This window comes from Anarhichas minor, unplaced genomic scaffold, assembly GCF_050575085.1.
Source record: "Anarhichas minor isolate MPS153535 unplaced genomic scaffold, ASM5057508v1 ptg000017l, whole genome shotgun sequence".
Taxonomy (NCBI): Eukaryota; Metazoa; Chordata; class Actinopteri; order Perciformes; family Anarhichadidae; genus Anarhichas; species Anarhichas minor.
Window position 1 is genome coordinate 12,192,403 of NW_027466463.1, and position 27,905 is coordinate 12,220,307.

At 42.8% G+C, this 27,905-nt stretch overlaps 4 protein-coding genes across 7 annotated transcripts in view; 2 read left to right on the forward strand and 2 right to left on the reverse strand.

Moving 5' to 3' along the window:
• Nucleotides 1-8,533, forward strand: part of adprh (ADP-ribosylarginine hydrolase) — a 45,895-nt gene extending 37,362 nt beyond the window's left edge. For both annotated transcript variants that reach the window (XM_076093683.1, XM_076093682.1), the window contains 5 exons: nt 153-251; nt 336-441; nt 2,648-2,914; nt 3,464-3,678; nt 5,507-8,533. In XM_076093683.1, coding sequence (XP_075949798.1) covers nt 153-251; nt 336-441; nt 2,648-2,914; nt 3,464-3,678; nt 5,507-5,655 — 836 coding nt within the window. In that variant the 3' untranslated portion in view covers nt 5,656-8,533. The remainder of the gene's footprint in view (nt 1-152; nt 252-335; nt 442-2,647; nt 2,915-3,463; nt 3,679-5,506) is intronic.
• On the reverse strand, nt 6,086-16,388 carry LOC142951839 (ataxin-2-like protein). 2 transcript variants are annotated; one of them, XM_076093677.1, is made up of 23 exons: nt 15,665-16,388; nt 14,685-14,724; nt 14,130-14,186; nt 13,815-13,886; nt 13,489-13,648; nt 13,065-13,186; nt 12,643-12,734; nt 12,237-12,485; nt 11,680-12,098; nt 11,519-11,602; nt 11,311-11,424; nt 11,053-11,127; nt 10,812-10,873; nt 10,255-10,562; nt 10,095-10,164; nt 9,370-9,504; nt 8,444-8,507; nt 8,071-8,249; nt 7,796-7,937; nt 7,496-7,605; nt 7,101-7,280; nt 6,832-7,003; nt 6,086-6,653 (listed from the first exon to the last, which is right to left on the reverse strand). In XM_076093677.1, exons 1-23 carry the CDS (start codon nt 15,787-15,789, stop codon nt 6,592-6,594), a joined length of 3,093 nt encoding a protein of 1,030 aa, XP_075949792.1. In that variant the 5' UTR covers nt 15,790-16,388; the 3' UTR covers nt 6,086-6,591. The 2 variants fall into 2 exon arrangements, with proteins under 2 accessions (XP_075949792.1, XP_075949790.1); XM_076093675.1 differs by having other exon boundaries at nt 6,086-6,744.
• Nucleotides 15,575-21,249, forward strand: mto1 (mitochondrial tRNA translation optimization 1). 2 transcript variants are annotated; one of them, XM_076093678.1, is made up of 13 exons: nt 15,575-16,924; nt 17,632-17,834; nt 17,939-18,138; nt 18,225-18,342; nt 18,561-18,859; nt 19,011-19,123; nt 19,213-19,403; nt 19,501-19,631; nt 19,830-20,034; nt 20,123-20,294; nt 20,412-20,521; nt 20,683-20,840; nt 20,929-21,249. In XM_076093678.1, exons 2-13 carry the CDS (start codon nt 17,645-17,647, stop codon nt 21,097-21,099), a joined length of 2,058 nt encoding a protein of 685 aa, XP_075949793.1. In that variant the 5' UTR covers nt 15,575-16,924; nt 17,632-17,644; the 3' UTR covers nt 21,100-21,249. The 2 variants fall into 2 exon arrangements, with proteins under 2 accessions (XP_075949793.1, XP_075949794.1); XM_076093679.1 differs by having other exon boundaries at nt 15,575-17,834.
• LOC142951841 (tectonic-3-like) lies at nt 21,121-25,803 on the reverse strand. Its single transcript, XM_076093680.1, has 14 exons — nt 25,120-25,803; nt 24,221-24,335; nt 24,043-24,140; nt 23,762-23,874; nt 23,550-23,658; nt 23,201-23,313; nt 23,076-23,114; nt 22,855-22,929; nt 22,648-22,767; nt 22,460-22,558; nt 22,252-22,355; nt 21,932-22,079; nt 21,641-21,775; nt 21,121-21,518 (listed from the first exon to the last, which is right to left on the reverse strand). The coding sequence occupies exons 1-14, from the start codon at nt 25,517-25,519 to the stop codon at nt 21,273-21,275; spliced, it is 1,914 nt and encodes a 637-aa protein (XP_075949795.1). The 5' UTR covers nt 25,520-25,803; the 3' UTR covers nt 21,121-21,272.
• Between the last annotated feature and the right edge of the window lie 2,102 nt (nt 25,804-27,905).

Below are 27,905 nucleotides of genomic sequence, written 5' to 3' on the forward strand. Positions count from 1 at the left end.
AGTGAAATGAAAATGGTAGAAATTCAACTTGACCTTTGCTGCGATAAGGCAAACAGCCATTCTTGTTAGCAGGCCCCTTTCATCTTTAAAAAGTTAATAAGGACAACATTTTGCAGTTTGAACAAGTTGGCTCTGCGTTGTCTCCCTCGTAGGAAAGGCGGGGGAGGAACTCATGCATGAGGTGGCTGCTCGATATGTGGAGGGTATGAAAGACATGGATGGGAGGAAACCAGGGCCTTCAAGCATTTTGGGTGACACAAAGTTCATTTTATAATCATATCACATTTATTTGTAGTCATGGCAGAGATCGGACTTACTCTCATTTGCCCTTAAAGGAGTCTCCCAGCTGAAGCCTGGAGAGGAAGGGGGCTACAGAGTGCCCTATAATCCAGAGGGGACGGGCTGTGGAGCGGCCATGAGGTCCATGTGCATTGGTCTCAGGTAGGACGGTTGTCCCATCACGTACCCAGCACTTAAGTCTCTAGTACCCATTTTTTAGGTGTTCTTGTTCTTTTAGGTGTTCTAGAAAAACTATCTACACCTGTGATTATTGTGGCCAAAAGAATTAACGATAAAAACATTATTGCAATATCCTGAAATATAATCATAATAATGCTGTCAGTGAAATTCATATTTGACTTTGTTTATTGAGCGTTTTGTCTATTTCTTGGCGAATGAGTTACACTCTAAATACAATATGAGTGTAGGGAGGTGGAGAGAGAGTCTGTAACCATAACTGTTTGTATAAAATAAATTTAGAGGCGCTCGATTATTTACACAATATTATCATATGTGTATTATTAATATGTCCATTTATAAATGTCAGAGTATATATTGCAATATGTGGAACAATAGTAAACAGCTCAGATCCCTGTCACTGTTTGAAAAATATTTTTATTACAAATTGTAATCACTTAAGTTTATTTGATTTGATCGTTTTAATCAAAACTGGAGTAGACCCGTGAGAGCATTTTAGGCTTTTTCCCATGCATATTCTTTTATTATTTATATTATTGTTATTTTTTATGCGCTTTTATCCTGAGAATCCTAATCAAAATCCTGAGAATATAAATACAATAACAGTCTAATCCTTATGCATTCCAGTATCAATGTTCTCTCCTCCATGGTTATTATTTTTTAATTGTCAATTATATTGCGGCATTGCCTTCTCGAGCAGGTAGAGGGCAACTTGATGACTAAGCGAGGGAAAAGGAGATACGTTCAATTCATATCTTTTAAATGGCAGCTGATCCAGCAAATCTAAGCACCTCTCTGTTGTCTTTGGACTTTCATTTGTCTCCTGAAATCTGTAGGGTTTAGTTTTAGTTTGGGACATACTTGATATTTTCAGTAATATGCAAGGACATTTTATTCATGAAGCAAATTTATGAATAAGTAAACTCAATGTGTGTTACATCAAAAGGCACGTGTAAACGTGTAAAACACCCTTCCACCCAAAAAAAGCAAAGAACCCGGATTCACCTCTCAGACACAGACAGAAACTACAGTTTTATGTTTGGGGGTAGGGAGCATTACAGCAGCCCTCCTTGGTAGTTGGTAACATGAACTACATTTACTATGACTTGTTTCGACATACTATACTATGTCGAAACAAGTAGTTTCTCAAAAGAAATGGCTTGATATATAAATCCTCCCAATTATTGATTTGTTTTTAAAGTGAGAGAGTTACTGACATGGCTTTCAAAGTTAAGGTCAGAGTCCAAAATAACTCCTGACTTACTGTCTCTGAAACACCATGAGTAAGTGTGAATACATTTCCTCACTCTGGTTTTTGGGATCTACAATGATCTAATGATTATTTTCAATCGATTGATCTTCTGATTATTTGATCTATTAATTAATTGTAGGGAAAAATGTCCATCCCAGTTTCCCAGATCAAAAACAAGCTCATCTTTAGGTTGGAGAATCTGAGAGTGTTTGACATTGTTGCTCAAAACGTGACTTAAACAATTAATCAGTCAACAAAATAGTTGCGATTAATACAATGTAGATCAACTAAGCAATGATTCCACTAATCGTTTAAGCTCTAAACTCATCACATTTGGTTGTAAAGAGGAATTAATCCGGATTTGGATGGTAGTCATCAGCTTTTAAATTGTTCAATTTAAATTATAGAAAGAGAAAGAAATATTCAGGCAGGTTCTGGAAAAGGTTAGGATGATAAAGCAAAATGAAATGTCAGTGGAGTAGCATTATTAAAAATGCATAGTGCAACTTGGTTTGGTCACCCAAGGACACAAAGAAAACGTGACATTAAACATTTCACAAACACATTTACAGTTGAGGCACACAGCTGCTGCTCTTATCCAAAGTAATTTATAATAAATGCAGCAGTGGAATATGTGTACAGTCTTTGATCACTAAGCAGAAAATAACATAAACAGAGTTCCAGGGCGAAAGCGTTAGCCAGAACCAGTAAAAACAACAACAATGTGGAGTCAATTAAAGCATGAAAAGAGGTAATTACTGTAAACAGAAGTTTTTAATCCCGACAGAATACTAACACAGAAAACATATTTATCTTCAATATGATGGACCTCATTAGGTTTATGGTGAAACCTTCAGCTACCTATATCATAATAACATAATAAAAGCTGATAAGGACGTAAATACTTTTTCCCATCAGGTATCCGAAGCCTGACCAGCTGTTGTCGCTGGTGGCTGTTGCAGTAGAGACGGGCAGGATGACCCATCCTCACCCCACTGGTTTCCTGGGAGCCGTAGCATCGGCCCTTTTCACGGCATACGCGGTCCAGCGCAGGCCAATAACGACCTGGGGTCTAGGCCTGTTGAACGAGGCCTGTCCAATAGCAAAGAGCTTTGTTCAGGGTCGAGGCTACGCCGTGGAGGAGGCCGAGAGAGACTGGGACTACTTCTGTGACAAGTGGCAGTGGTATGAGCTGCTGAAATCAGGCTTTGTTATGTTGTCATGCTGTATTCAGATCTCCTACATCAGCAAACTTCTATTAACCTGTTACAGTCTCAATTTCACTGGTTTGGTTTAGTTCAACTGCACTGAGCTCATTTTTATTATAAAATATTGCTCCTGAAGACAATATAAAATTCATACATAAGTTTCTTACTTTTCGTTTTAAAATAATACATGTGTGTGTGTGTGTGTGTGTGTGTGTGTGTGTGTGTGTGTGTGTGTGTGTGTGTGTGTGTGTGTGTGTGTGTGTGTGTGTGTGTGTGTGTATATATATATATATATATATATATATATATATATATATATATATATATAGATATATACACATATAGATATATACACATACAGTTATAATTACCATTGATAAAAAAAAAGCTAAACAGCTGTTTTCACCTCATACATACAGTAAAAAAGACATTGGAATGACTTATTACTTCACTTTCACTTCTGCAGAATCACATTACATTGGAGGATAATGTGAATGTTAGGAATATCTCTTGCATCTGTCCACAGGTACCTGGATTCGAGGGGCATCTCTTGTGGGGTAGGGCCTGTGATTTGGCCCTCATCCTATGGCCCAGTTGAGAGAGACGAAGCCTACAAGAGCTTCAGCCTGTCGGGCTGGGCGGGACGCAGCGGCCACGACGCTCCAATGATTGCACTGGATGCACTGCTGGGGGCAGGTTCAGACTGGGAGGAGCTGATGAGCAGAGCAGGTTTTCATGGAGGTCAGAGATTCAAACAGGAAAATGTCTTTTTGGCATAGTATAGCAGGTCGAAAAAAGTCAAAAACGTCAAAGTATAGCATGTCGTAAAAAGTCATAGTATAGCATGTCGAAAAAAGTCATAAAAACGTCATAGTATAGCATGTCGTAAAAATTTTATAAAAACGTCATAGTATAGCATGTTGAAAAATGTCATAAAAACGTCATAGTATAGCATGTCGTAAAAATGTTATAAAAAAGTCATAGTATAGCATGTCGAAAAATGTCATAAAAACGTCATAGTATAGCATGTTGAAAAATGTCATAAAAACGTCATAGTATAGCATGTCGGAAAAAGTCAAAAACGTCATAGTATAGCATGTCGTAAAAATGTTATAAAAACGTCATAGTATAGCATGTTGAAAAATGTCATAAAAACGTCATAGTATAGCATGTCGTAAAAATGTTATAAAAAAGTCATAGTATAGCATGTCGAAAAAAGTCATAAAAATGTCATAGTATAGCATGTCGAAAAAAGTCATAGTATAGCATGTCGAAAAGTCATAAAAACGTCATAGTAGAGCATGTCGAAAAAAGTCATAAAAACGTCATAGTAGAGCATGTCGAAAAAAGTCATAAAAACGTCATAGTATAGCATGTCGAAAAGTCATAAAAACGTCATAGTAGAGCATGTTGAAAAATGTCATAGTATAGCATGTCGAAGTCATAAAAACGTCATAGTATAGCATGTCGAAAAAAGTCATAAAAACGTCATAGTAGAGCATGTTGAAAAGTCATAAAAACTTAATAGTATGGAATGTTGGAAAAAATCAGTCATTGCATAACATATCGAAAGAATGTCGATATGTCATAGTATGGTTTGTCTTAAGTCATACAAATTCATTGAAAGATTTATAGATGATTTATTTTCATTATGCAACACAGGGTGCACAACAAAATGTAAAGAAAAACATGACACACAAAAAAACGATTTTATTCCGATGCAATTTTTTTTACTTGACAGCAACAAAATAATTATTTTCGGGAATATGTCCAACATCTTAACATTAAAAAGTTGACATCAGGGAATATCCATCAACTGTAACTACTGTATATTAGAAAACAAAGCATCATTGATGTTAATACGAAGGCCGTCTCCTCTCGTCCCATCCAGCACTTTATCCTGCTCTCTGCCCGTCAAGTTCAGCTTGATCCCGATGCCACGATGGAGCCTGGTCTCTGAAGACAGGGGCTACACTGACTCTTTATAACGTGCTATACAATAACTATTTCATGGCTTCCCACTGACTTTTTAAAAAAAAATGCTGACTTTTTATACATTTTTATGACATACAATACTTTGTTTTTAAACACTTTATGATGTAATACTTGTGTTTCATGACATTATACTAAGACTTTGAAATGAAAAAGTCATAGTATAGCATGTCGTAAAAAGTCAAAAACGTCATGCTATAGCATGTTGAAATAAGTTATAAAAAAACGCTGGAAAACAAGTCTGGAATGCCAGAGTATAGCACGTCATAACCAGCAATTACCACCTCGCCGTCGTAGGCTTCCACCAACCAGTTATGTTGCACTTTACATAACCATCTGCCCAAAATGTTATTTTATAATACATTGTGTGAAATTGTCATTAACCACAACATTCTAGTCAGTTCCCCCTTGAGACCAAGTGGATGTTTGTGCCAAATTTGAAGAAATTCGCTCCAAGAGTAACTGAGATATCACATTCACGCGAATGGACCAGATAGATGCACATAAAAAAAAGTCAGAGTATAGTATGTCATAAACATCTCAGTATGTGAAGTTCTATTCCTCCTTTCCTTCCTAGGAGACAGTGACAGCACAGCAGTGATTGCATGCTGCTGCTGGGGTCTCCTCTACGGCACCCGAGGGGTTCCTGAAGGCAACTACTCCAACCTTGAGTACCGGGACCGCCTGGAGCGCAGCGCCGAGCAGCTCTACGCCCTGTCGCACTGAGAAGGCCGCCACACACACACACACTGCGTCCCAGCATCTTACACTGAGGGGAAACTAGGGCACACGGCCTGTGGTACATCGATCTAGAGAGCTGTCGCTGTGGCGTCATACTGGCCTGAAGGGAAAGCAGAGTGCCCCACTAACCCAAAGAAGAGTCATTTCTGCAACGAGGACCTGGTGTATAAAGAGGGTTCCCTCTAGTGACCATTTTAAATTAACATGCGTGAGTGGAACAAATTCAAGCTAATGAGAATCCAAAAAAATCCCCCTCGCAGGTAATTACTTCATTTTGTCAGCGTGACATAATAGCAAATGTTTAACGAGCTCTTGTTGTTGTGTCTCATTATGGATGTTAACCGCTTGATGCAGTGCAAAGGAAAACTAACACTCAAACAAGTACAATGAATGATACAATAAATTAAAACAAAGCTTTGAAGTTAAGTTGAAAACTTTATTTTTTTGGCCATTGTTGTTTTAATATTTTTTTTGTCTTGTCCATTTTTATTTTTTTTATTAATTATATTTTCCTAGAGGAGAGAAGAAGCAAAGGGGGGTTTTCTACTACTGGATCGAGTTTTTCAAAAAAAGTGAAATGATTTGCTAAAAATCCCCTCTCCTTTCATGCTGTATCCGTGAGAATCCCACGACTGTCTGTCTCCCGTGTGTGTCGTGGTACAAGGCTAAAAACACACAGCTGGAAGATGGTGTCTGCTGCCGTCTTTCATCCGTATATTTTCCTCTCCGACTCGTCCGCCCAGCAAGGTGCCTCATGTCTCTGAAATGGGAAGAAGTTGGAGAGAAGAGCAGGATGGCAGCAGGGGTCGGCCATCATTAGCATTAAAAAGGTCCTCGGCGACACCGAGGTTTGTTACTGAAGAATGTTGCAGAAGAACACGCTGCTGCGTGACTTTCTGTACGATCCTTTCAGTTTGTTTTTCATGAGTCGCGTTCAGTTTGGGCCAACATCCAGCAGGCGGCGGGGATGTTGGGGCTCATTCCTAAGAAGAGTTTGGGAGGTGGGGAGGAGGGTAGATGGGGTTTAGTTTCCTTGCTGGTGGAAGGGAGCAGGGTGCGCTTGAACCTGCATTGCTGTGAGGGAAACAGAAAACACTATAAATGCTACACTTCAAGCCACAGACAGCATCAAGGGACGGCTTTTGCTTTCACGTCTCGTACCTTGTGGATGTCCTATGTAAAAGTGTTGGTGTGCTCCTTGCTGTGGTCCATGCTGGGGATGCTGGGGCACTGAGCCGGGGCCCTGCTGAGGAGGCGGCTGCAACATCACTAACTGGGGCTGACCGTGGCCCCCCGAGTGGTGGGGACCCGACATGCCTCCCTGTACATGGGCCTGGGGGGGGGGGCAGCAGATTGACAAACCAAGTTTAAGATACAACTTTCTTTTCATTTCACACATGCTCTCATTTGCAGTGATGGCTGTATCATACCTGTGCTATCTGTCCAAGGGGGTACGATTGTGGGATACCCTGGTGGCTGTGGATGCTGTAGCCTTGAATGGGGTAAGAGGCTTGTGGAGACGTGTGGCCCGGCGGCATGTTGGGTGGGGTGGGTGCAGACAGGGGACCTGAGTGGTACAGGGACTGGGGCTGAGGGCCTGACTGGGCATTCTGAAAGGAGAGATCACAAAGTCAAGAGATAATTGATTAATCTCAATAACTGGGATCCACCACCTCCCCGAATGATTTCATATGACGAGTATAATTTTGGCCCAGGCTTGTCCGTCTGTTACAATGCAATTCATCTAGAAATCTAGACTCTGAATTGGGACACAGCATAAGTGTTTCGGTATATTTGGGGAATTCCATGCAGTCCTGTATCTCACCTGTCCAGGGCTCGGTGCAGCGTGCTGGGGAGGGGGCTGGTTGCCTGTCGGGGTGATGGAGGGCTGGGGCTGATGAACTGCACCCGAGTGGTGGGCAAAGGACTGTTGAGCTACACAAAAAAAAGAAGAAAATGATGCTTTATACTGTTGTTTTACTACATAGAATGTAAGACTCTCAATAGAAGTACAGACATGACTCATCGTGATAAAGTATTGGAGCAGTACAACCTTAAATTCAGAATATCGGAGCGCTCTCTACATTAGAGTGCATAGAGATATTTTGTTTTTGGGTCCACTCACCGTAGATGCCCTGCTGTGGTCCCTGAGATCCGTCTCCCTGTGTAGAGAACTGGGGGCCTCCTGGGGGTCCCATGGCTTGTGGGTGGGGACCCCCACCTTGACCTATCATCCTAGCTCCACCTTGCAGCATGGAGTACATCGGCTGAAGAGGGAGAAGAAGAGCTTAAAGTGACTTGAAAAACAGTTGTGTTTATTTTAATGCTACTGCAAACACTCTGCTTCACACGGATTTAAACCCTGAATTAAATAAAGGGGTCAGAGGTCAGGCTTCCTACCTGTCCAGGGTAGGGTGTCATGGCCTGGATGACCTGCTGCTGGCTGTACTGCTGAGGGTTGTACTGGAGGTAGGACTGAGGGTAGGGGGACGCTACCAGCGGGGCCCCAGCTGCTGACGCAGCTTGCATCATGGGCGGTGCTGAAGAACCGTGGTCAGAACGCTGCGCCACTACTTGGCCTGGAGGACGCAAAGCATCATCAAGACGAGATAAACATTACAGCTTTAACACACTTACACTTTGTTCAGCAAATGTCACTGCACTGTTGTCCCACAGGTTATAGATATCTGGCTTTGACAAGAGCCGACAGGACATTCATCTTAGGAAGCAGTTTGTGAAAATGTAAATTAAGAATTAAAAACGCTGCTTTTACCTTTGGTCCTGGGGTATTTTCCCTGGCTGACTGTAGACATGGTGTACTGGTACATTGGTGGGGGCTGAAATACAGAAATGATTCAATTCAGTTCAATTTCATTTGTCTCAGAGGTCTTTACAATTCACACAAAGCCCTCTGTCCTCAGACCCTTGCATTGGATAAGGAACAACTTCCCCCAAAAGCTATTTAACTAGTAAGAAAAGGAAGCTGCCTAAAACCTCGTTTGTATGAGCAGGCAGCTGGTCAAAATAGGACAAAAGCAATTCATGAGCAGCAAGATGGGAGGGTGGACTTAGCATGGCTAATTTAATATTTTACTACTGGGCATCAAATACTGAGTTGGCAATATAAGGATGAGTTGGACCGGTGTGAAATGGAAAGCTTTGACTTGCTCTCCTAAACTATTTGCTAGCTCAGTGGTTTTGTCAACCCTGAAGACATCCGCAACACTTCAAGCTGTTTAACTTCAGTCTATTTGACCGGTTATGCAACAACCATCTAATTCTAACATCTAAGCTCGACTCTGCCGACACGCTTTGGAATATCAAAAGGTATCGTATCATTCAGAGACTTGCTTTAGGAAGACACAGTTGCCAGGCTTGAAAGTCTGAAGGCAACTTTTTCTGCCATCTCCAGGTTTGCACAACATTCCTTCACTTGCCCACTGAGGACGTGTCACATATTTTAGAGATAAACAATATAAATACATCCGTAGATTCTACATTTTAATATTATTTTTGACTTTTTATAGACAAAGTAATCAGCATAATCAAAATGAATCGATGACGGAAATAAATGTTTTTTGTAGCTCAAATTAAATGATCAGGACTTTTAATTATACTGTTGCGCTACACATTTGTTGAGTTTCCATGTCTTAAAACAACACAAGCATTAAATATGTAACCGTTGATTTGCTCACGTACCTGCACAGAGTGGATCTGCGACACGTAGGAGAGGTAGGGGGTGTTGTACAGTGGACCCTGTCCGCCGGGGTGCTGAAGGACCACTGGGCTTGGAGGAGTTGGCCGAGGAGGGGTGGGCGCAGTGTTGGGCTTCGTCTGTACGACAACAGAACCAGAGGTAAATTAAATCTGCACGTCACTCAGCCAATCACAGGGGACTCAACATTTCATTAGAGACGCACCAATTCAGATTATTTAAAAGTCTGACCTGACGATTCCTTTACACTATAATTGACAGTACGGTTCCAGACTAACTTTTTTTTTTTTAAACCACCATTCTGAAAACTTATTGCAACCCTTCCGAAGTGTAAACTGTCAACAATTCTGTTATCCTTTTAATTAGTTATCTGTCGTGGTTACTTGTATTAAAAAAAAAACACAATTAAAATGATAAATGTTGTTTGTGTGTGAAAATAATCTGTATTTATTATTATATTTGTGTGTGTGTGCCGCTGCCGGCTGACGTAAAAATAAAATAAATTAGAGACATGAGACTGATCGGCCGATCAGCTGAAAACCGTAAGCAGTGCATCTCTATCATTTATTATTCAATATAGCAACACTAAAATATTAGCTGCAATAAGTATTCATCATTATTTATATACTTCTGATTCCACTTCAACACATTCTGTGATTACTAAAGTGCTTTTACATTTCACGGGTTTAGCAGGAGTAACTTGGCTTACCATCGGCATTTGAGCTTTAATAGGGTTGAACTCTTTAGCGTTGGGGTTTAAGGTTGATTTCTTTACTTGGCTAAAAGATATGGGGGGGAAAAAGTGTTTACAAATGACATTAACAATTACATAAGCAAACAAAATCAAATGGTTTACAATGAGAACTCACTCTGCCACGCCCTCTGTCGACTCAGACCTGGCCTCCTCGCTCCCTGGGGTCCTGGCTGGCGAATGCCTGTCTGAAACGGGTGCCGTGCCGGCGCTTGTTGTAGCTGCGGCGTCCTTGGTGGCGTCCTCAGCGGGGGCTGGTGAAGGCTGAGGTTGGTGCTGGGAAGCAGCGGGAGCCGGAGCCTGAGCTTTGGGCTCTGAAGCAGGGTGAGCGTCTGGTGGCGACGGCTGGGCGACCTCGCCGACGGCAGGTGGAGTAGCGGTCGCTGGGGAGCTGGGCGAGCTTGAGCTGCCTCCACTCGGCTGGAGCTGAAAATAAAAGAGAGGTAAAGAGGGACGGAGGCGACAGATGAATGTGCTCTAATGTATGCATCTAAATGTAATCTAAATCATTAACTGAAGAGAAGATACTTTCAATGTCATGGGAAACACATCAATGGTTACACCCCAGTGAATAAAACACAAGTGATGTTTTAAAGAACTCGTGTGACATCAGTGACGGCTCAGGTCACAGCTTCTTTAATTTCACACTCCGTGGAAAGGAAGCTGAGCTTTTACCCTGAATTCCTTGCCAAATTTACGCAGCTCCTCAATCTGCGACCTTTGCTGGACAGAGGGAGCTGGTGGAGGAGAGGAAACAAACGTTAATCAAAATGTGAAAAATTGGAACCGGCAAACTCGGGGCATGTTTTCAAAAACATACAAGGAATGCAACAACAAGTGGATTGTATATCTTCTGATTTCAAGTCAAACTAAAAGCCTAATTTCTCAAAACGTATCATTAGTCTTATAAACACACCTTTACTATTCTTGCCGTCCTCTGTGCTGCTCTGGATCTCGGCGGCGCGTTCCTTTGCGCCGAGGATCTCATTCACTGTAAAGACGAGACAAACTAATTAGTTGAAGCAATAATTCATCATTAGATTCCATCTTGGATAGCTGCGGCGTACTGCAACGGGGTGATGGCACATGAAGATCACGTCGTCATAGAAAAATGGTATCGACTTTGATTTCAAAATCTAAGCTATAAAACAGGAGGCGAGAAGTCAGACAGTACCATCGACGGGGAAGAGAGGGGCGGGGCCAGACGTCTTATGGGGAGGCATGGAGACAGACGATGTGTCCAAATAAGGCGTGTCCTGGGAAGAACCTGATTTAGGAGAACGAGCAGCTGCAAGGACAAGACCGTGAAGAATAAAGCTTTTAGGCAAAAACCAATCAATAATATAGAAGAGGATTTTGTAACAGCAGTTGACTGAAGGTACCTGTGGACTGAGCATGCGAGTTTGAAGCACGGATTGTTCTGCTCGACTGTGGAGGTCTTTGGGCTTTAGGAGATGTTCTGGAGACTGAAAAGGGCAAAAAAACAGTTTATCACAATTCCTACCGCCTTAGAAACATGCAAAGATGCTGTCTAAACACTGACCTCCATTAACAGGCCTGCCAGCATCAGACAGCGAGTGTGGGAGTGAGTGGGAATGAGGGACCGTATGTCCGTGTGGGGCGGGGGGGCTGGATGGAGATGGAGCAGCAGAAGCAGAGGCTGGCGTGGGTGCTGGTCCTCCTTGAGAGGCGGGTGTGTTCGGGCCTGGGCTTCCCTGGGGGTGGTGGGGAGTGTAGGCTCCACCTCGGCCTGACAGGGGGCTGTTTCTCTCTGAGGGGGAGATGCCAGACTGGGGGCCAGCAGCAGAGGGCAGTGGGGGTCTGGGGGAGGAGGAGGATGGAGGGTTGGACCGATAACCTCCGCTTAGACGATTGTGGGGTGGAGGACCACCGGGACCTCTCTCAGCTCGCTCCCGGTTCATCTCTCTCTGTCGTTGAGGTAATGGAATGTACTTGCCCTCCCTGTAAGAGACAGATGATACATCACACAGAGGCAGAGCAGGAGATGTAAGAGATACTACACCGTCAGCACTGCCTGGTGCATAGAAACGTGATGACAACTAGTCTCTGCATGCCCACAAAACGACCGGCCCCTCTCACCTGGTGCTGGCTCCGGGGCTGTCCCGGCCCCGTTCGCGCTCTCTGTCGCGGGGGCTTTCACGGCCCCTCTCGCGATCGTTGCCGTCCCGCACCACAGCACTGTATTTGTCCTCCTCACTTTTGCCCTCATCATTTTCCAGGCCGACACGGTGGCGATACTGGGGGCTGGACTCTATCTCACTGGCCAGGCGAGCGGCACGTGCCTCCCTCTGACGAAACACATCAGAGTTGCCCTTCTCCAGCGGCACACTGGAACATTGATGATTATATTGTCATAAATATTCAGACTTAAAGGTAATAATGAGGGATAAAGAAAGATTCAGGGTGCCGTTTGCCGCCCAGCTGCAATGGTAACCTGATGCACAAAACCCGCAATATTTCCCAATGACTCCCTCTGGAAACTTACGTATACATGGAAAGGCTGGAATCATATGTTGACGTGACTCCATATTTCACTTCATTGAAACGGAACATCTCATTGGCATCCCAGCCATTGGACTGAAAAATAAAAACAAAAAAAGAGATTAATAGAGAAAATCAAGATCAAGGCAAAGATCAAGGCATGTTTTAACTGATTGGTATCAGCTAAACCGAGCACAAACCGATCCTCCGTTCAACTGTCACGCAAGTGTTTTTACTCACAATGCTTTCATGCACAGACGAATTTAATGTCTTTTAATGACTTGAATGCATTTCAAGTGTGCACTGTGCAGCTGTAACATCAAGAAAATAAAAGGTATCATTGGGACCCTGAAGTGGCAGATTCTCAATATCAAATGGCTCAGAATGGGACATGTTGGTGTTTAAGTGTGCGTTAAAGAGACTCACTGCATCATTTTCCAGATCGTAACTCTCTCCGTTGCTGTCTCCTCCCTCCCATCTCTGCAAAACCTTATCCTTGTGATCTCCATTGACGCGAGTGGAGCTGATGGCTGTATCTGTGAAGGTGTCTAAAATCCAAGACAAAAAAAAAAAAGATGAAACATTCTTTGAGTGTTTAATTTGGCCAGATTTGTTTACAGCCAGCATCATATGGGTCTGAAAATGTAAAATTGCATATCATTATGTTATCATCGTTTACTTTTAACCACGTTACAGAATATCAATTATTTTCACTCCCCTGTTGCCCCACATGGCCAGGAAGCAATTCAAAATACTCTCGCCTAACAAAACAATGTACTTTAAATCAAGGACACTCTAAGCATGAACACAATCATATGTTAACCTTCACACAAGGCCCTTTTGTTTGTACCTCTGGTAGCAAAGTTGAGGTCAACGTCTCTGCAGATCATAGTCACAAGGTCTGAGGGGCTGAAGATCATCGTGTCAGTGATGTCCTCCTTCCTTGGCAGAAGTGATGTTGGGCTCTGCTCCTCACTGCGCTTGTGTACAGCGTCCACAGCCAACTCGCACTACGGACCAAACGTTAAGATGATATTGGAGGACTGCGTGAGCTTGCACAGGATGACTTAAAACAACACCATTTTTTCCCTTGAAAGGTTCACCTTAATGGAGACAGAATTACTTGCAGTGCTTCATTGAATTGGCAGAGGGAAGTACATGATGTTAGCGTCTTACCCGAGAACTGAGAGTCTTGAATATGCCTTCAAATACACTGCCATTCTTCACTCGTATGTCACAGGTGGAACCCTGAGACGTCACCAGAAAAGTTTGACACAAACAAATTGTTATTTAGATAAGAAACACTTCCAAAAATGGAACAGCATTTGTGGATTAATTATGCATATTTTCAGGGGTAGCGTTGACACAGGATGCATAGCCTGCCTCTCACATGCCGGAGTCGTATGGAAAAGGCTTTTTAACCATGCAAGGCAGTTATTTTCTAGAAAAATCATGTTTCTGAGAACATTGATAACAAGCCAAATGACTTACGACAACAGCTGTGAGGAAGTGAAGCATTCTGGCATTGTTGTACACTCCCTCGAACACCTGCGGATAGGAAAAGATATTAAGTATCATCAAGCAGAGTTACACAAAGACATGACATAAAAACCATCACACAGTGTTGCATCTAAAAAAAACATGGTTTAATGCGTTTTAGGGCAGGGACAACCGCTTAGGCCTGTGACAAACTATCCCGAACTGAGGTTCTGACCCATTCATATAGATTGTCGTCAGAGGATTAATCCTGGTATCAGATTACATTTGACTGTAGTTTCACTCACACAACAGTTTCTGATTATATACAATGTGTTTTACATCAGGAATGTTTGTAAACACAGGAGTAAAAAAACATCCGTACATTTAAAATAATGATCACTTCAGGGACCCACAAATGCTGACGGCCTCTCTAAAAATGAAAATCGTATGCGATTACACCTCAAATATATCAAGATGGTGATGGATTGTGACTTAAAGAAAAGACATTTCTTCAATATTGCACAATATGTGGTTTGTTTGCTGCCCAACTTTTCTCAGGATACTCACAGGAGACGACTGGAATGATGGCTTTACAGAAGTCCGATTCCTGTGGAAAACAGCACAGTTAAAATAGGTCTGCTCAGAAACGCAAGGAGTATAACTTGTTTTCAAAGCCTGTGAAGGCAGTGTCACATTACACATACATACAACATATAGTTTGGTTAGGAGACGTTGACAAGCTTACTTAGAGGCCTAACAAGTTCCCACATCAGCATTCCTACTGCACTGAAACTCTACAGTGTATACTTGGTCTCTAGAATAACTTACTATGAATGTCTACTTTACAGATACTTGCTACCTGTATTGAGTTACTGCCAGGCTTCCACATGCACCTTCCATCTTTGTGGCTTAGAGTAAACAAAGTTTTTAATTTGACTACAGTGAACGATGTGATTAGATCACTCTTGATACTAAGTGACTCCTCCATGAAGAATACACACATGGGAAGGTATCAGTGTTAGTCACACACGGTTACAAAACAAAGACTGAGACGAGGGTGGCACGAGTTCAGTAAACACGCATCTCTGTGACTTACACCACTTACGACCTGGTGCTTTCACCAAACCGGACCAACCTCATTTTTTATAATCTTCGATTCAATGTGGGCACTCATTGGTCCACAGCCTCTTTCAACATGTTAATTGTTTGGTTTGTCTAACAGGCTTTCTTACAAAGTAAAACATGTTCAATCATCACTGGCACTGAGCGGTCAGATAAACTTTGAATAGCATGTATGCCGATTTGCTGCTCAACGCTTTCACCAAACCGGACCAACCTCATTTTTTATAATCTTCGATTCAATGCGGGCACTCATTGGTCCACAGCCTCTTTCAATCCAACAAGAACTAATCTCATTGGCCTGAAGAGAGAGCGAGGCTCTACGTCCGAGAAACACCCACTGAGCACACAGCGCCCTAACCGGTAGGCCTCACAAGTACCAGGACAATCCCCGGACTGTCCCGACAGAAAGCCCCCAGCCCGCTTACCTCCCGGCCGGTGTCCTGTTGCCGCTGTTGATGCCGCTGACTGGAGGAGACACACCGGGGCCCGAGGAGGTTCCGTTGGACGCTTTTCTCCCGCCTGAGCCGGGTTGCTGCTGTTGTTTCAGCATTGCAAAGCAAAATGCGTTGACACTACCAATTGTACGGTTAAGCTAACTTACAAACACTGATACTTCACTTGCTTTGAAAGCTAACGATCTTTAGCGATATCGCCTGTCCCGAAGACCGCAGAGCCGGTGTAACCTCAATGAGACCGGCTACTGAGCTAACGCTACTCTTGCTAAGTGACTACGAGTCGCTTGTGGCCTAGAATGTAAAGGCAAAACACCTCGCTATTTTAGTTAAACTTAACATATAACTTATCAACTCCCCCTTAACTATCTACTTTATAACCACAGCGGTTATGTCAAAGCAAGCGAGGAATGAAATGACACGAGTTTCCGTGTAATTATTAAGCAATGCTGGCTAGCTTAGCATTAGCTTTGATCCTCAAGCTCACTTCGGGCGCTTTCCCTCCGGGATCTACTTTCTTCTCTCTGTCGCGTCGCCTTGACTGCGGCACCGCTAACCCTTCCGTTAAAAAGAGAAGGCCGTGGCGTTACTGTCAGTTACTTAAGGAAGTTAGATTGTTCAGGTTTCTTACTGAAAACCTGCTGCGGTCGGTCAACACCACCTCTCGGTAGGTTCACTTGACTCAATCCGCGCGCGGCTGACTGGAAACCGGCTGAAAGGGGGAGGGGGCGTTAACGTGCGCGTGCGCCTTTGACCTACTAGTGAGCGCGCGTACATATGGCATGATGTGTGCATTGAATCGATACTTGATTCATCCTTATTTGTCTCTGTTATAAACAAGAATGTGTGGTTTCTACTGCACACGTGGCAGCCATCAAGCAAAACATAAATATTGTTTTGCCTACAAAGTATTACGTTGATGTTTATGAATTCCACCTTCACCTTCCGCCTATTCGTGCGTATGTTGCTGTTGCTTTCTTTATGTTTTTATTTGTTTTTTATTTCATTCATGCATTCATCAACGACTTTAAAGGACAGCCAAAGCCTAGGCAAACCGACTAGAACTAGTAAAACAACTTTGTCAGTGCGTCTATACACCAGTCATTACGACTGTAAGCTGCAGACAACATGGCAGCCTCCATTAACAGCGTTTGTGTTACATAGCAGGGATTTGGTCATTTCCTCAACGATCTTCAATCTTGGTTTCTTCTGACATCATTCTGGTCATTAAACGTAAGATTGCTTTCATCCTTTGCCAAAGAAGTCGTAAGTAGACCTTAATTTTATACTCGGAAGTGATTTAGTAGTTGCAATGAACCCATACATACGTACAAAGAACTGTTAGGTGTAAGCCTACATATGAAAGGATTTGTCAATCTTCTGATCCAATTAAAATATACGTGGAGTTTGTATCTCCAACGGGTATTTACATGCTATGATATTAACACTCAGAAATGAGGAGTATACAGTTTGGCCAGTGCTGTTGAGTGGAAAGTAACCCATATGCTGATCATTTAAGTAAAAATATGTTTTTTTAATGTCAAATAGTCACCCCTAAAGGCTTGAAAGGTGTTAGGATCGTCTTTCATAGAGAACCATGGCTCAAATGCATGCCAATCACACTAGATTTAATCATAAATTAATTTTAAATATCAAAAGAATTGTTAAATATCAGACCTGATGCAACAACAATGTAACACTTCATAAGGAACCATTGAAATGTACGGGCACTGGTAAATCTTACCATGAATACCTCCACACTTTTTTAAATCACAATTGTATTAAACTATTGAAGCATGACTGACTCTACTTTTTTCTACTTAGGAATCAAGTAACTTCTATTGAACCAAAGATTAAAGCGGCTTTGCCCTCACTCTGTTCTGCTCCAATTAAAGAGTCACAATGTCCACATTTCTGACCGTCTGACCCTCACTCTACAGCTATGCATCCCACATGTTGACAAAGAAGCCTCCCGCCCTGCAGAGTTTCCTGTCGCTGGTTTCCAGACGTGCCAGTCACCTTGCCCGACAGCAGTACGATGTCATTATTGTGGGTGGTGGTCACGCAGGGACTGAGGCAGCGGCTGCAGCAGCCAGAGTGGGAGCGGAGACTCTCTTGGTCTCACAGAAAATACAAACCATTGGTGAGAGAAAGAGACCGTTTGCTCTTTACAAAAATGTTTCTCTTTGTCCAATCTAGTGTTTTTTCCCACTAAAATGAATTCCTTCTCTCTTTACATCCCCCCAGGTGCCCTGTCCTGTAACCCGTCTCTGGGAGGAGTAGGGAAGGGCCAGCTGGTGAAAGAGATAGATGCTCTGGATGGGCTGTGTGGTCGAGCAGGAGACTGGGCTGGCATCCATTTCTCCATCTTGAATCGCAGAAAAGGCCCCGCTGTGTGGGGCCCGAGGGCCCAGCTGGACCGGCAGCGCTACCGGGAATTTATTCAGGTATCTCATATACTGATGTGGTTTATTTTTCCGAGTTTTGTTCTGTGACAGAATTAAAATTGTCGCTAACTATGTTTCTCATTCAGTCTGAGCTGCTGTCCACTCCCAGGCTGACGGTGTTGGAGGGCTCAGTGGAGGAGCTGCTGGTATCAGAACCAAACCCAGAGGAGCCTGGACACCACCGAGTCACTGGGATACGTTTGGGTAGGGAACAAATGTTTACCGTAGCTATTTTATCCTACACTGGGATTTATGTTTAAATGAAATTAAGTAGTCAGTTCTTACAAATAATGGCTAGTTTATCTTTACTCGTCTATTAGTCAGTTTAAGTCAAGTCAAGTTATTTGAAATGTATTAACAACAATTAATACACAATGGCAACCATGTGTCATGATTTTGCACCTCTTTTGACAACTTCTCAGCAAATGTAAGCCACCCAATCTCAGCCAGCTCAGTGGTTCTTACTACTGGCACTTTCCTGTCTGGCTCCCTCTTCATGGGCCAAAGCACGTCCCCTGGGGGGCGGATTGGAGACGCTCCATCGAGTGCTGGGCTATCCCAGACACTGAGGGAGACGCTGGGGCTAAGGACAGGCAGACTGAGGACTGGTACCCCTCCCAGGATTGTGAAGGATTCAGTGGACCTTTCCTTGGCGAACGTACATCCCCCTGACAGCCATCCAACTCCATTCAGCTTCCTCAATACACACACACACTGCAAGGTAGAGTTTACACTGTAAAGTTCTTTCAGCACTAGTACTAAAGGAAAAGCTTTATAGTTTCAATAGTGTAGAAGATTTTGTTTAGTCAACAAAAGGACTTCTAAATTATTTTCAATTTCTACTTTTATTTTGGAACCAATGACTTCTTCAGCCTGAAGAGCAGCTGCCTTGCTACCTGACCTATACTACTCCTGGTGTAGAGAGAGTGGTGAGGGAGAGTATTCATCTCAACTGTCACATACAGGAAGACGCCAAGGGTCCCAGGTACACACACACACACACACACACACACACACACTGTACAGTGTGTTCTGAAACTCAAAAGTAACAACTCTAGTCTTTGTATTTCACAGATACTGCCCCTCCATTGAGTCGCGGGTGCTTCGCTTCCCAGGCCGACAGCACCAGGTGTGGCTGGAGCCCGAGGGGGTGACCTCTGACCTGTTGTACCCTCAGGGTCTGTCTATGACCATGCCCCCTGACGTGCAGCTCCGCCTCATCAGAGAAATTCCGGCCATGCACAGAGCCGAGATCCACACGCCTGGTACACTGTGGTGTGATCTGCACAGTAACAATTGATTTACAGTACATAGAAAAGTCTGTATGTACCGTGTTGACTGGATGTTTCTTATATTTTCCAGGTTATGGTGTTCAGTATGACTTTGTGTGTCCCACTCAGCTGAGCCCTGCCCTGCAGGTCAAAAGCACCCAGGGACTTTTTCTGGCCGGTCAGATTAATGGAACAACAGGGTACGAGGAGGCTGCTGCACAGGTAGCTGCATTTTTTTTTATCTTCCCCTTATTTAGCAATTCAAGGTTCATACAAATACTGTTGGTCATACAACATGCAGTGAGTCTTCTGCTTCTGCCTCGCTGTCCAGTGTAGGTAGATTCTTCTTCCTTGTGGCAAATGTTGTTGAACTCACATTGCTTTATGCTCACACAAGTACCATTGTTTCCGTCTGTGCAGGGCCTGTGGGCGGGGGTGAACGCTGCCCGCTGGGCGCTCTCCATGCCTGCGATGGCATTGTCTCGGACAGAGAGCTACATTGGAGTTCTCATTGATGATCTGGTGAGTCGAGGAGTTACAGAGCCCTACCGCATGTTCACCAGCCGGGCTGAGTTTCGAACCTCCCTAAGGCCGGACAACGCTGACCTCCGTCTAACTCTGAAAGGTAGGCATAGTGTCTGGGTCCCACGATTTGTTCTACCGTCTGCTTTTTTTGTTGTTTTTCTCCTCTTATAAACGTTTTCCTCTGCCAGGGTTTGAGGAGGTGGGATGTGTGTCCACCGTGCGCTACCAGGAGGCTGTGAGAGTCAGGGACAGTTTGCAGGATGCACTGGCAGCCCTTCAGGCTCTCGCTCTGTCCACCCACAGCTGGAGAAAAAAACTGCCCGACATGCGTATGAGTGAGAACAAGAACACCTTGCTGACGTGAGTGACAAATATGTGAATACACCACTGCAATGGACCAGAATTTGCCCGGCTGAATCTCAAGAGTCAGTTAAAAGTGGTCGACCGTTGGTCCTGACTTTGTGGCTTCTTTTTCAGTGGTATGGACGTGCTGCAGTACAACGACGTGTCCTTTGAAATGTTGGCATCTGCCTTCCCAGAGTGCTTTTCACCTCACATGGAATTCTCACAAAGACTCAAGATAGAAGGTAAAAAACTACTTTCGCCATTTTGAGGCAGAAAAGAAGGAGTCATGAAGACGAGGTTCCCCTTCCTCGTTTCCTAAAAATGTTGCTTTGATATTGTGTTCTTTTAAGCTACCATAACATAGTTCATTCCTGCTCGATAAAAAACGTCTCCTCTCATTTAGCTGTGTACAGGCCTCACTGCAACCTACAGAAGAAAGAAATTGAGAGAATTCAGAAGGAGGAGAACATGTCTCTTCCTCAGGACATAAACTATTTATCTCTGCCGGTGTCTCTGTCTCAGGAAGTCAGAGAGATTTTGGACAGAGTTCGACCCAGCACTGTGAGTATAAAGTATTTGTTGCTTACGAATAACATTTTGTTCTTTTAGCCGCTTGGATTATGAAACTAATACCACGCTTTTCCTCCAGCTGGGTGCTGCTACTCGCTTGCAAGGTATGACTCCAGCTGCAATCGTCCATCTCCTCAACTACGTCCGCCACACAGGACAAAAAGAGAGGAGAACACGCAGAGACAAACCAGACCGAAAGGAAGAGAGAAAAGCAGAGCAGTCTGCAAGAAATGCATCTTTACCTCAGTGATATGACGACTCATACAATGTCTTGTAAAAATGTATTTATTCCTGAAAATGTACAAAAGAATATATTGCGGTATTTGTTTTACTTGGGAAAGATACCTCTTTGTATTGTAAAAAAAGCATTACAAAATAAAATTACATCTTTTATATACAACTACTTCCTCCAATGTTATGCAACTACCTAGTGAAGAACTCTAATCCTGTTAGTAACAGTACTGTGAGCAGCATTAAACCCCATGTGATCTTCTCAGTGACACTGCCGTTAATGACGATGTGCCCATCTAGCTCAGCAGTGCCTCTTGTGAAGAAACTAAACGGAAACTTCCAGTTAGGCTGAGGCGAGCCCCTGGGGGGTTCTGGGTAAACTGTACTGTCGACAAACGTCACCTCAGTGGTTAGAGAAATAGGGGACGACGTAGGACACTGGAAAAAAAGACAGGAGGAGAGTATTTGGACATTTTCATAGAGGTGAAACAATGTGTGCTGCACATGAAATAAGAATTTCTGATGCTGGCCTCACAGTGAGAAGTATATTATGTGCCTACCTTGAAATGTTGACACTGGAATAGATATTTGGCCCCCAGGATGTAGTTCTGAGGAAGGTCTAAGAGACCCTGGCGGGCCCACAGTACCCGGATAGAGAGAGACTTGGGGAGGACGCAGCCTGACTCACATGTTTCCTGTGAGAGGGAAAAAAAACAAGTCACTGTAAATAGGATAACACAAGCTTTTAAATTCAAACCAGAGGCACACAACTTTCAGATCATTCTAAAAGCATAACACTCAAAAGTTCTTGGAACGTTCTTAAAAATGTGAAATTTGTTATTCAGCTGTACCTGCAGGCTGACAGTACATTCCTGTGATATGACTCTCGTCCAGTCCGGTTGGGAACCAGAGTTCATGGCGATCACCTCAGGAGTAGCAAGACCCTGCAGAATTCCGTACATGTGGGAACGCAGCTCTGAGCAGTCGCTAGACGGAGAGCTAAACAGCACACAGATAGAGTGAAGTGACATATAGAAGACTGAATAAAACTCACCATTGCATCATAACTTCTAATACTGGGACTCATTTTCAGCAACTCCACCACTACTCTTCATGTAAGAAACATCAGTTATAACTATATGATGAAGGCGAAGCAAGATAGCGTACTCACCTGTATGTGCAGCCAGTGACGGTGTTGTGTGCGAAGAGGATGGGTGCTCGTCTGCGGGGGTCAGAGGAACACTCGCCACTCTGTGACACCCCCAGTGTGTTCAGCTAACTCACTGTCAAGGAACCATGGTGCCTGATTGACGCAGAACTAGCTGGATGAATGAAACAATAACTTTAAGAGAAGTTGATGATGTTGTTTGTAAGGATACAGGCTTCAATTCTCCATCAAAGCGACCAATGACAGGGGATCCCACTTTAATTCCGACAGCAGGGATTGGACCTCCTGAAGTTGAGCTGGGTGTGGCCAGCTGGGAGAGAGAAAAATGGTATTTATCGTAGTGATTGAATCCATACAGTGGCTCATTTAGTGATGCAATCTGTGGCTTTAACAGGCTACCTCAAACTGTACAGAGTGTGTCTGCAACAGAGACTGATTTGGATCCACATCAGCTAAGACCACGTTCACTGTTACATGTGTGAGTTCCCCTCTGCCTGTGTATCCTATGACAAACTCAACCTACGGGAGAATCAGGAAAAGGAGAACTTAGTTTGACAAATTTGTGATTTAGTAAAAAAAAAAAATCACAAATTTGTATCTACTCACATTTTTCACCACATTGACACATGAGTTGTTCTGTTCACTTGGTGCAGGCCAGTCAGACAGAGGAGTAACTGGGATCTGAAACAAGAGTCAGGAAACCCCAAATGCTGATATCGTAGGCTGACTGATGATAAACGTGTGCTGAGGCATGTGAAGTGCAAAATGAAATTGTTCCTTCTACTACCATGTATGGCTTTAAGCTGTATGTACGATCAGTAACTTACCAGAAGGTCTGACACCTGTGCCGTCTCAACTGTTGGAACCTGTAATAGAAAATATTGATGTTAGCCTATCTGCTGTGAGATTCTCACCAGTATTTGTGAACGTAAAAGCATGAGGACTTGATGACCTTGATCAGGCTCAGGTCAGAGAAGTAGGAACGGGCGTTGAAATTTGGATCCGTGGTGCACGACTGAGGAGTCAACATGCGGGTGCAAGACAGAGACTCAGACCTCAAGAACTCTGCAAGCAGAGGACAACAGAAGGTGTTTAGAAAAACAGAGTTACAATGGTGAATATGGTGAATATGGTACACTAAAGAAAATGCCTGCAGACTTACTTTGAGCTTGGACATCATTGGTCTTCAGTTAAATTACTGAGAAAGTCCCTGGCACAAAACGTAACCGAGATGGCAGGTCTGGATTTGAAAATATTTGGGGAATCTCAGCTAACATTCTTTTTATTTGGTGTGAACTTACTTGCAGGGTTGCTGTTGATACAGAATGCAGCTGCGGCCCCTGGAGATGGCTGACGGAGGAGACCCCACACGGTCGAGCTGGAGAAATATGTCTGGATGACATCGTCAACCTACAAAAATTCATCTTTTTTTTACGCATTTAATTTACTAAAGATACACTCTACGATTCAGCGTATCACTTTTTAACCCTTTAGAAACATGATATCCGGTTACCCTGTAGAAGCCTCTGCTGTGGCTGCTGCTGGTAGGTGCTGGTGGTGAGAAGTGGTACGAGTCCCCTAAACCTGGATACTGCGGTGGAGCTTGGAGGGGCTGGGTTGCATTATCTGTTGGGAGATGCAGATTTTTAACTACATTAGTTGGGAATACCTTTTATGTTGCTCATTGTTAGCTCTTACAAAATGATCTGTAACATAATCAGTGATTTCCCCCGTGACGGCACTGATGATTGTTAATTCATTTCAAATGAATATATCCTTATTACTTCTACTTACCCTCAGGCCTGACACAAAACAAGGAGTCAGTCACAGTGACAAGAGACGCATCCACATTAGCCATGAACATCAGCCATTTCTCAATGCAAACTCCTGATCTGTAAAATAAGATAACACATGTAAATACTAAACTGCTTTATGTGCTATATACTTTTTAGAGCATGTGCAGAAGACTTACATGGCTTTCTGAGGACATCCGGTGAAGACAGTTCTCAAGTTGGCAATGCCACAGTCAACTGTGTCGCAACAGCAGCCAATGTCACAGAAATCAGGCGTTAAATCACAGAGACAACCTGGAAAACAATAGAAAAGACTTGTGTTAGTCAGTCGGGACAACTTCAATTCTGTGTGAAATTACAGAATGTTAGGAGGTTCACTGGTTTAACAAGAGGATGCTAGAAAACAGTGGATACACTTTAGAATCTTAAGCTATGTCAACAAGTTTACTGTACTGTACTGACGATTGACCGTATTGGAAAGGACTTAGATCTATTGTTCTGGGTCTAGCGGGGTTGCTGCTCACTTTTTTATGAATCTATATTTGTTCCTTGATGGCACATTACAAACAGCGATTGTTTGATATTGATGCAAATATTGCATAACCCTACAAAACCCAATAAAAAAGGTTTGAAAAAGAAAGTAAAGGACCAGGATCAATACTAATATTTACTAAAGAAGCTCAAATTAAGAGTCTTTCATGAGGATCTGATATATTGTTAATAAATGGTTTCTCAACATCAGCAGCTTTTACAATAGGCAACTGTCATTGCACAACAGATAAAGGGCAAATAATTTTAAAGCTGACAAATACAAGATGGTTTTATAGACAAACTGTATTTTTAAAAAGCACTGTGGCTTTACAAAGGGGAGCCTGAAAAACAGATGAAAGGGTTGGGCAGGCATAGATCTACAGTAATAAATTGGGTCTAGCCTGTATAAACAGTGGGAGACAGTTTGATGGATCAGGTAGAACCTGTTTATACAAAGCATCAAAACAAGGGTAAGAGGCTTACTTGGCCTAACAAACAAAAGACGCAGAGTGGAAACATAACAGGAGGCAGGTGTAGTGTAAATTACCTTCTGAAGTCAACTGAGGTTGGACGGTGGTTGCAGGGGCCGCCTCAGTGACTACAGTGGGAGCTTCAGACCCAGGGGTGGAGTCCAGAGTGGAGGCCAGAGTGGAGGCCAGGGTGGTGTCCAGAGTGGAGTCCAGGGTGGTGGCCAGAGTGGAGTCCAGGGTGGAGGCCAGAGTGGAGGCCAGGGTGGTGGCCAGAGTGACCGCCTCAATGGTGCCGACACTGGTGACGTCCACGGCCGCTGTGCCGCCCGGAGCAGGGGTCGCTGAGCTGAAAGGGTCCCCAATAACAGGAGTGGGAGTGACGCTTGAAGTGAGCCCTGCATCTGTGGCTGCGCGAGCCAAACGTCCACACAAGACGATGCATATCTGCAATGAACAATACCACTGGCGGAAATCCATTCCCTCAAAGAGACATGGTGCGGTACAACATAGATACAATATGTGTGTCAACAGTGCGAAGTCTAACGTTAACTTAGCTAGCTAGCTATCAAGCTAACGTTAACTTTACACTTAACGTTAGCTGAGCTGGAATTGTTTCCACTAACGCTACGTCACTCGTTACAACTTCACACTGATGAATTCTTACAGTAAAATAAAAGGGCGTTTAAATAAATTAAGCAATTCAGAAAACTTCTTCCATTGATGCATTTTGCTAACGCTAAACATGCTACATAGATACACCAAAGAGCTTCTTTTTGTTGCCAAGGAAGTCGTCACGGCGACTTCCGTTTCTAAGATAAAACTACCGTAAAACCTGTCAACGAGGAGAACGATATTTTCCCAACTTTTTTCCGAGACACCAGAAGCAACACATTGTTTTTGATGCACTTGTCAATTGAAAGATTTTGAGTTATTTTGCTCCCATAACATGTTGCATCTAAAATACACATTTAGAGTTTTATTTAACTAAACTTTGCGTCTGTAGATTTCACCCAATTCACCAAATGTTAGCATAATATGTGCCTCATTAGCATATTTAAACATAAGATTCCAGAAAACTTGTAATAATAATAAAAAATAACTGTCTTAATGTAAGTAATCAACTGTTTATGGTATGGTTATTGGTTAGCTTATTTCCCCCTATTTCCCTGAAGTATCTATATTGTTTTTTCCCCCTGTGGGTTGTTCATGTATCATTCATATCCTACTTTTATTCCTAAAAACATGAGGATTTTTTTTTAAAAATCTCTGTTTACAGTATTTTATGATTTATTGAGTGATACAAGAGATATCCAAAATCCCTTTTGTAAAAACCTTTGGCTGTATGTCAACAAAATGAAACAAGAATTTTGATCATGGCTTTATCCAATGTTAAGATTTCTATTCTGAAAATATTTCCATATATCATATATTTAATAAAAATATTCTTAATTTGCATGTAGAAATATAATTTCAGAAAACTTGTAATACAAATAATCAACTGGGAGGTTATGGTGGTATCTATTAGTTAAGTTGTTTATCATTGTATTATATTTGTTCATGTAACCAGCACTGGTCCTCGTGGTTATGCTTACAGTACATGCCATTGCATTTACTAGCTTTTGACTTTGTACAATATTCCAAAATACATGGACTGTAAATTTGACTTTATCTGAGGTTATGGTTGAGTTGAGCTTTACTCCCATATATTTCCCCCAGGGACTTGTCCCCATAATATCCACTCCAAATGCAATCAAATGAGCGTATTTTCCTCAGCTCCAAAATGCCCGACTTCAGTTAGATAAGTCGAGTTTAGCATTCACATTAAGTGATTTCTCCTTAAGAAACTAGCCAAAGCAGTTAATAACTGAATAGGTCATGAAGTTGTTTTGCTGTATTTGCTTTTTTCTGATGCCTCCTATGTCTGGATTGTACAGAGGTATAAACAGTTGAAGCCTACACATATCATGAAGGAAAAAATGGTGAAGGAAAAGCAGTGCCCCTGTGTGGTCAGTGTACAACCACAATGGTCTCGGCCACGTCAATAGAAGTGTGTTTCCGTATCTACGTCCATAAATGTATTCCTGACCTCCAATCAAACAGATTATTACAATTTGTTCAAAGTTTCTTCAAGATTATACGGATACATGACTATATGTATCAGTAAGCTGATTTCTTGAACTCACTGTTTTTCCTCATGAGATACTTAGTATGCATCAGTGGCCATGACTTTGTAACACCCTACAAGGCTGCAGACTGCAGCGAATGCCAATAAGAGGTGAACAATATATCCCTTGATATAATTTGTATCATTTGTGTCTGTTCTCGCTTATTTATGAGAGGAGCCCTATGAAAATTGTTGCTTTGTTCTTTTTAGATAACTGAGCCTACTTACCAAACATCTAAAGGAGGGATTGTACAAAATATCATTGGACATGAAGAATAAATGACCAGGTTATGAACAAATGATTAACTGGTTTGAATACACAGGTAAACAGCCAGGAAAATAAAGTTTACCCCCAACATTAAAAAATGATGAGTCTCATTAGATCTGAGCAGAAAATCAGCGCTGAGCATTAAGACTTGCATTCTGAGATTTACAATGTGTCATATTGTAAACAGACATGGCTGTCTGTGAGGTTCACAGTAGACAGGATGAACAGTGTGTTGGTGACAGTGACGTGATCCCTTCTGCCTCTGTGCAGAGTTCACACTTGTGATTGTTGAAAACAAACAAACACGGCACAGACCTCAAGTACATTCACCATTACTTTCTGTCTTAATGCTTCCATACGGTATTCAAAAAATTGCTCTCATCTGACTGATGTTTGACTGAGCCAGTCTCTCTGACATTTTTTTACGACAC

Coding starts and splice junctions, on each gene's coding strand:
- LOC142951839 (XM_076093677.1), bottom strand. CDS start 15,789: ATGCTGAAACAACAGCAGCAACCCGGCTCAGGCGGGAGAAAAGCGTCC. Junction 13,649..13,814: donor TCAAGACTCTCAGTTCTCGG/GTAAGACGCTAA, acceptor TTTGGTCCGTAG/TGCGAGTTGGCTGTGGACGC. Junction 11,128..11,310: donor CCCTCTCTTCCCCGTCGATG/GTACTGTCTGAC, acceptor TCGTCTTTACAG/TGAATGAGATCCTCGGCGCA.
- mto1 (XM_076093679.1), top strand. CDS start 17,645: ATGTTGACAAAGAAGCCTCCCGCCCTGCAGAGTTTCCTGTCGCTGGTT. Junction 18,343..18,560: donor AGTCACTGGGATACGTTTGG/GTAGGGAACAAA, acceptor ACAACTTCTCAG/CAAATGTAAGCCACCCAATC. Junction 20,295..20,411: donor AACAAGAACACCTTGCTGAC/GTGAGTGACAAA, acceptor CTTCTTTTTCAG/TGGTATGGACGTGCTGCAGT.
- LOC142951841 (XM_076093680.1), bottom strand. CDS start 25,519: ATGGATTTCCGCCAGTGGTATTGTTCATTGCAGATATGCATCGTCTTG. Junction 23,875..24,042: donor GTTTTGTGTCAGGCCTGAGG/GTAAGTAGAAGT, acceptor ATCTCCCAACAG/ATAATGCAACCCAGCCCCTC. Junction 22,768..22,854: donor GTGTCAATGTGGTGAAAAAT/GTGAGTAGATAC, acceptor ATTCTCCCGTAG/GTTGAGTTTGTCATAGGATA.